Source organism: Magnolia sinica, chromosome 5 (assembly GCF_029962835.1).
Source record: "Magnolia sinica isolate HGM2019 chromosome 5, MsV1, whole genome shotgun sequence".
In the NCBI taxonomy this organism is placed as follows: Eukaryota; Viridiplantae; Streptophyta; class Magnoliopsida; order Magnoliales; family Magnoliaceae; genus Magnolia; species Magnolia sinica.
In genome coordinates this window covers 36,713,003-36,721,187 of record NC_080577.1, presented here as the reverse complement: position 1 = coordinate 36,721,187, position 8,185 = coordinate 36,713,003, and the positions used below count along the sequence as shown (strand labels likewise).

The 8,185-nt window shown below is 40.8% G+C and overlaps 1 protein-coding gene across 2 annotated transcripts; it reads right to left on the bottom strand.

The window, feature by feature from the left end:
- Window positions 1-314: 314 nt before the first annotated feature.
- LOC131245939 (uncharacterized) lies at window positions 315-7,980 on the bottom strand. 2 transcript variants are annotated; one of them, XM_058245740.1, is made up of 4 exons: window positions 7,835-7,980; window positions 4,158-5,281; window positions 1,916-2,586; window positions 315-1,535 (listed from the first exon to the last, which is right to left on the bottom strand). In XM_058245740.1, the coding sequence occupies exons 2-4, from the start codon at window positions 5,249-5,251 to the stop codon at window positions 517-519; spliced, it is 2,784 nt and encodes a 927-aa protein (XP_058101723.1). In that variant the 5' UTR covers window positions 5,252-5,281; window positions 7,835-7,980; the 3' UTR covers window positions 315-516. The 2 variants fall into 2 exon arrangements, with proteins under 2 accessions (XP_058101723.1, XP_058101720.1); XM_058245737.1 differs by lacking the exon at window positions 7,835-7,980 and adding an exon at window positions 7,647-7,822.
- Between the last annotated feature and the right edge of the window lie 205 nt (window positions 7,981-8,185).

The window sequence follows — 8,185 nt, the reverse complement described above, 5'->3', positions numbered from 1 at the left end:
AATTCAGGCCGATTCAATCCCCAGGTGGACTACCCCATAGGGAACAGTCAAGATGGAAAGCCCCACCATTAAAACCATCCAAATTGTGTGTGGGGTCCACGGTGGTGTGTTATGCCATCCAATCCACTCATCTGACACGCGACACCAGGATGAATGGTTTTTTTTCGAACATTAAACCAAGATGAATGGTTTCACGGAAAATCAGAACATTTACCACAACACTTGAATTTAGAGATTCTAGTCAAGATTATACACTTTTCTATGGTGTGGCCCACCTAAATCTTGCATTGGACGAATCAATGAGAGAGAGAGAGAGAGAGAGAGAGCCAATTTTGGCTACATAGATTGAGAAGAGACCCTCCATTTGAAGGGCTATTCAACAGCAACATCCTTCCAACAGTTCATTTATCAGTACAATCTTTAAAACCAATCCCCCTCCCCCCCAACTTGAACAGAAATTACACTCACAAATATCTCAAAAAACAAAGAATAGAAACAAACACCAATTGGAAAGAATTAGAATTTGGCACATTGCAGAGGCAAGCCTGTCCCATGATCGACGATCACAAGCTCTGTCGCATTACATCTGATCACATCCTGCCTGAGCTTAGCTCCAGCCGCCTTCAGCCCCCTCAAAGAGACCGCCTGGTTGAAAAGATTAAGTACTGGCAGCTTTGAACCTGATGGCAGCTTCCCCGCCGGCAAGAACTGCCTGAAGTCCTCCTTCAGCAATGGCACCTCAAAATCCCCCTTGTTGTGCCTTACCACATTGTCCTTTGCGCTAATGTGTGCCCCAGGCTCCATGTGATTCGTCGAAAAGCTCTGCTGATCTGGGAAGTTTGGATACAGACTAACATATCCTCTCAGATACATCATATCAATCAGGAACTTCTTCCATGAAGCTTGCCAACCGTTCGTCCTAGACTTTGGAATCTGAACTGGGTTTTGTTTTGCGTCTTCTGTAAACCTCATATTCATGTAAACATAGAATTCTCTCCATTGCTTGGGGAAGAAAACTGCACCCCAGCTGCAAGGTAGCTGATGGAGATACGGCGTGTTTGGATGGATTCGCTTGAAGAAGTCGGTTGCATTCCACTTGGGTCGTTCTTTCACTACTTCAACTAACCGAGGTGTGTATAGGGAAATTGAAGAGATTTCAGGGAGTGAGATTTGCGGGTCGTAGTGGTAGGTCAAGAGCGCATATTTGATCCATAGGTAATAGTAGGGGGAGACTTCAATGTCGTCTTCGAGGAGGAGGCCAAAGTCATCATTGGACGATGGGTACCAGCTCTCGCTGACGGCACGGATAAGCCCTCCTTGGATGATCCTTCTCCGGAGGGTTTTGGGGCCGTGAGGCCACTTGAATGTGCCTACGACCCGAATTGTCTCCTCATTGACTTTGCTGTCCATGTTGAAACTGAGAGGAATCTCGTCCCCAAGATAGTAAGCCTCACTGAGAGACTTGAGGAGCCTCAAGAGAGATGAAGCACGGTTTTGAGTGATTATGTTTATGGAGATCTGCATCCGATTCCAATCTGCAAATGATAACATAAGTGGCTCGAATCATTCTCGTAGAAAAACAGTACCAAATAAACAAAAGAGGGAATTTGGAAAACGATAGAGCAGCAGAGATATGATAGATAATGCCTGAGAAGCTCGCCGAGTTGACTTGGACAAGCCCAAGGGCTGAGTTGCGAATGCAGCTCAGTTTTCGTAAAACCCAATAGAACTTGATTGGTATGTTAAAAACATAATTTACCAATTGAAATAATGAAAGGAAAAAAAATGGATTATAAGAAAGAAAAAAACCAGCCCTAATGTTCTTCTTCTTCTTCTTCTTCTTCTTCTTCCTTTTTTTTTTTTGCAACTAGAGATGGACAGATCATGTCAAGAGATACAGAAGCTGCAGTCTTACTTGGCAATGCTGTTGATCGCAAATCAGCCATCCATAGAACCTTTGGCACTGCAGATCTTGGCAATAGAACCAGTGTCGAATGGTTTGAATTACTCCCCACCGCCATTTTCAAAGCATTCTTCACATTAGAATCGATATCAGCAACAGTGATCAGCAAGCTGGGATTGTGAATTTTGATCAGCCCTTTCATGCTGGAGTATACAGACTGTAAGATGGGCACCTCTGAATTTGATACTCCTGAAATAGTCCCCACCCCTAAATCAAAGATCTTGAATCGCCTCTCTCTGCAGACCAATACGGGCCAGTTGAGAATGGATGCAGCTTCTTTACAAGGACAGAATCCACCCCCTGAGACAACGATGTAGGCCTTCTTTCCGATGGTCAACCTGAACTTCTCGAGAAGGGGTGCAAGTGCTCTCACTTCTTCAGGAGAATGAGCATAGAAAAGTGCATCTATTTTCTGAGGATTCATCGCAGCCCACTGAGTTACGTAACCGGTTGAGAGGGCCTGCCACCATTGATCATCTCGGACTTGAACGATATCTTTGAAGATTACTGTGGTCTCAGAGACGTAAGCGAGCCTATGTTCACTATCTCCCCAAGTTTCCTTGTCCTCTGGGTTGACAGGCAGCACAAAAGAGCCGGCATTCCTGTACTTCTGAAGCTGATAACTGCATGATTTTGTGCACAATCACAACCATTCAGTAACTCAAAAAAGTATGACCTTGACCTTCACAAATAAGCAACCTTACTAATCCCAAACACACCTCAACACAGCCAACTGGGGCAGAATCCAAGCCATGAATCAGGTGGGCCACTGTGCACCATAATTCTAAAACTCACTGACTCAACTAGAAACTCAGCCGAGTTGACTCTGCGAGATTTCGAGCTGAGTCACTGAGAAACTCGCTAGTGGGATTGACTTGGCCAGGCTCGACAAGTTGGCTTGCTGACTTGGGTGACTCAACACTACTTGGTACATCTCAGACCGAGTAACCCGGTTGGTTATGCTGACTATTTGAATAAAAAGATCAGTGCTTGAAGGGTTTTTGAACCCTTAACCTCATGTTGGGATCATAGAGTGCTTAACCAACATTCCTGTTTAACTATTAAATGTCAAGTTAAGTCAGCTAAAGTCTTGTTCTTTGAGTTGACCCGACCTGGCTAGACTTCGAGTTGAGATTCCAAAATTTTGAACCCGACCCCAAAAATTAGGCCAGTCAACTCATCAGGATGGATGCACATTCATGGAAACAATGGACGGTTTTAATATTTCCAACAGTTTGCACTGAACATAAACATGCGGCCCAACCAATAGGTGGACCAGTCGGACGGTCAGGTCCACTTGATTCACGAGAGGCTCGAAATGATGTTTGGGAGAATCTCAAAATTGAATTTTATTAGCAAGAGTCATAAATTGGAGTGTACGGTCAAACTCCTTTTGCAAAATCATCTCACATTTGGTACTAATCTCATCCTAATACAATATTCAAACAAACGACTGACAGCCCATTGAAAGTGAAAGAAGGGTATATTAAAGTATAATTAGATTCTTCACAACATATCTCAAGAAAGCTCTAAATACATTGTCAGTGACACCTAAGGGAGGGAGTGTATTTTTCAATCCAGGATTGTGCAATCACACCTTGTTTGAGGGGATTCTTCAAATCCCTAATTTTGAGATGGGGAACTATATGATACTCAGACAGTATATGCCACTAGATACACAGGCACTTAGAAAATTGTACGGTGATATACACTAAGCTTGCTAAAATTTGGAATGCTAAGCAAGTCACAGCCCCAAAATCAGATTCTTTGAATGCTTCTGACCTCTGATTTGTGGGCACTTGTTTTGTGGAAATAGGGCCATTGGATATCTTTCATTTTTAATCATACAACAAATGTCCTTCTTCATGATACATCGAAAACTAGGAACAATAATTTGGACAGTTTATTTTGACCTGTATGCCACATCTGCAATTTCACATTAATTTCTAAGTGCCTGCATATCAGGGAGTGGTAGGTAGACTTAGAAATGATGAGATTGGTCAATCCATGGAAGCTCCAAACAAGGGATTCAAAGAAAATGCCTGTATTGGCCAATCCAGGACTGACCAATACAAGGACCCAATTGGGCCCATAAATAATTTCCTAAGCAAGCAAGCACTTTGATAGTTCTCCTATTCCAGACTGAAAAGAAATGAGATGAAATGAAATGGCTTCATTCGGATCACCTGCTTACCTGAGATGCAGATCTTCGCCAGTCATGAAAGTGAAGGGGGTCTCCACAAACAGCGTCTTAACGAGATCTGCAGATAAAAACCACGAGCTCGACAGAAAATCCACCTGCACAATCCTATCGACAGTGATATCGTAGGCAGGGTCCGGCAAATACAGCCCAGCCTCCTTCGATCGGAACTTTCTGTAACTTGGGAATGTAAAATCCTTCTGCCTGAATGGCAAGATCCTCCCTATGCTGCCGAGAACTGAGTTCTTATACTTCTCTGTCCCCGCCACATGTGACAAGATCTCTAGCATTTTCTGACCAGGTATCATATCGTCGTCGAGAATGTACACGAATTCAGCTTCAGTCTGTAGGGCCATCTGAAACCTTCCGTAGTACTTGAAATCGTAGCTAGAACTGATGAAGCTGATCTTCGAATTGTTATAGCTATCAATGATTCGTTTCAACGATAGCTCATTTGGACTCCCAAACGCAAGAACCCAAATATGGTGAAAAGGAACTGTCTGATGGAGTAGCGAATCAAGCTGAGAACAGAGCGTTTTCCTCTTGAAATGGTTCAAAATCACTGTAATTTTAGGTATATTCGGACCCCGAGAATCCCACTTCGAGCTCATCAGCATCAGTTCGGAGAGAGTCTCAGTCCCTAATGTCTTCTTCTGAAATTTCAACACTTCATCGTAGAGGTCCCTCTTGAACTTGATCATCTGAATGTCATTCGATTTCTTCTGCAAGAAATCGATCTTCTCATGCTCACACACCTCGGATGGGTTCAGAGGTTCTGATTGGAGAACGAAATTTTCTTGGTAGTTTCCAAGCACGTGGGGCTGAATGATGAACTGTTTCCATTGTTTGGCGATGCGGGTGGCCCATGTGAAATCGGGTTTCGTCCGTAAATCAATGGATGGGCTCATGTAGTAGAGAAGAAAGGTTGCGTATATTGCAAAGGCTAACTGAAGGCAGGTGAGGAAGGCGACGAAGCGAGTAGAAGTGCTCTTGTGTGCTCTCATCTTCGCCTTCCCCCCGACGTAGTCATTGATCATCCCTTCCAAATAGTCTGCACTTCTCATACTTGTAGTCCGAACTAGACCCATTTGATGAATTCAAACACCAATGGAGTAGATCTACACAAAATTCAAAGTTTTATTAAAACCAGTCCTAAACAAGTGAAAGGGTATTCAACTTAGAATTTAAAGAAGTCATGAAAAAATAGCACAAAATACTAACAACAAGAGTCCAAACTGAAAGAAATGAAATCTCCAGAAAGAATACAAGCTTTGAGTATTGAAAACATGTGAACCCACCAGACCCACTATCCAATTAAAAAGAAAAGGCAAAATGAACTAATTCAAATAAAAAGACTGCTGAAATGAAATCAGCTTTAAGGATTGAATCGTCGAGTTGTCAATGAAAATGAAGAACAGAACATGAAAATTTTGAGAAAAGCTTGTGAAGATGTAGAACCATTTAAGAACCCTCAGGTTGACAGTATATATACCCAAATTTCCATGCAGTAATAAAACTCTCACATGAAACACAGAAATCTAAACTCATGATGAATTTTGAAAAACTGAACAAAATCCCATGAAAGATACATGGAAATTGATGGTTGATTAGAAAAATGTTGACCAAAAGAATGCCCACAGAACATATGAACGCGAGTAAGAAAAGAAGAATATGCCCGAAAAACACATCCAAGATGCCAAGTTTACTCTGATGGACTGGAAATGAGGAGAGACCTGCAGAAAATAAAATAAAATAACCCACTTGAGGACACATAAACGACAAGAGAGAGGAGAGCTCGAGAATGAAGAACGGAGAGAAGTCCTCAAAAACACTTTGGTTTGCAGATTGAAGTGAGGAAATGACTAGAGAGAGAAGAGAGCTCGAGAATGAAGAAAACCAGCTGAAGGAATAAGCTCCCGAAATTCAAATTGAAGAGCGAGCGTTAAACCAATTACAAATACCTAGATCTCTCAATCAAAAGAACCACCTTGAAAACCCATGAATTAGAACACCAACAGAAGCATGCCTACAAACAGCACACTATCAAGGACTGCAGACTTGCAATCAGTAGAGGGCTAGAAATGATGAGAGAGTTCAAAAGCAAGGAGACCCAAATGAGAACAGAAGCTGTAGGATTAGAAAACCAATGGAAAACACAGACCGGATATCTTAACATGAGAAGCCAGTTCAAAGAACACATGAATGAGAAGAAAAACAAAAGAAGAATATCTAAGAGAAACTGCACCTAGAAGCACAAATTCTCAATGAAACGAGATCAGAAAGGAGAAGACTGCACAGAAGCAATGAAACCCAGATGAGGAATAAATAAGCTACTGAACATGTTTTCTTTCTTTCTTTCCTTCTTTTCCAATCAAGAAAATGAGTTGTTGAAATTGAACCAATTTAAACTAAAAAACCCACAAATCAGAACAATAACAGAACAACATACCAGCTAAAAAAGCCCCAGAGAAGCACCAAATTTACAGTTACAAGGATACAGAAGGAAAAGATGATTGAAAGAGCACCAAGAGCAAAGGGACTCAGAAGAGAGCAGAAGAAAGTAGAAGAGTTGACGTGCAATGGATCTTTTGACAGAAGGTTATATAAACATGTCAGAAGGGGACATGAGAGAAGTGCATGAAAGAGGGTGAGGGTCACATGGGCTAAACCCCTGAGGAAAAACCCTCAAGAGGCGTTACTGTCACATCTCGTACATTTCCCACCTTCAGAGACCATTAAAAAGCCGGTTTTGAAGGCGTGGATTAAGAAAAAGCCTTGCATTTTTTTATGTTACAGATTTCACGTATTGGGTGCAGTGCTCTCTCTCCCCTTTTCTTTGACACAAATCTAAAGAAACCAAGTAAACTCCAAACCACTAAATTGAAACTGAGTAAACTCCAAAATACTAAATTGTTATCGAAAGATTTTTTAAAAAAAAAGGCAAAAAGAATCCAACAAAATGCTCAAATTGTTTTGTTAATATAAAATCAAAATTGCTAAAAACCGCAATTAAAAAATCGTAATTCCTGATAATTGAGTAAAATTTGCAGAAACCCACCAAAACCCAGACTATTTCCTAAGAATCGAATAAAGAAAAACTCCGTATTTTTACTTATAAATTGGACCAGAATCCAACAACCCAAAATTTCAGTTCTCCTAAATTGGATGAAAATTTCAAAACCCATCATTCAAAAAGCCTATTAATTCCTAGAATGTGAACAAAACTCACATATTTCAAATTCCTATATTTCGTAAAAAGCGAACAAAAACCAAATAATAATAAATAAATAAATAAATAAAATAAAACTTCCAAATCCCAAATCCACATAAACCTCATTAGAATGACTCGAGATTGTCAAACCCCAAATCCCAATACCACTAGTTTAAGCCCAGAAGCAGCAATGACAAAATCCACCATCCAAAAAAAAAAAAATCATAAATAATAAAAAAAGAAGAAGCAAAAAAGCTCCTTCTTCTCTCTACCTTGCACAGAAAAGAAAAGCCCAATATCAGAATGCACTATCTCTCCAGCAAAGCAAGCTAAGACCCAACTCAATCAACACCATTAATGGATCTCATGAGACCCTTTGGAATTCCATGTAAGTGAGATATTTCAATAAAGGTGGAGTCTTTGGGTAGATTTAAATAGAGAAAAGGGATTTTTGCCCCACCCATGTTGATAAAATTCAAGCAATCTCTTGTAATGCCTTTTGCCAAACTTAGGCAGTTTCGTTGAATCAGAAAGCAAGATAATTTCAATGGGTTTGGTTTGTTGGCTGAAAGAAAACAAAATGAAAAAAGGGGCCTTTTCCATTATCTTTTTATTTCTTCCCCCCCCCCCCCCCCCGGTTTTTTTTTGCCCCTTTTGATTTGATCGTTTTATTATACCATACAAGGTGTTTTTAAAGGTTAGTTGCCGTTAAGAGTCGCAGAAGGAAAGAATATGGTAGTTTCAAATATAGATAAAAGAGAGTTGAACTTTGATACTCTGGCAGACTGTGATGAATGATACTCGGGCACTT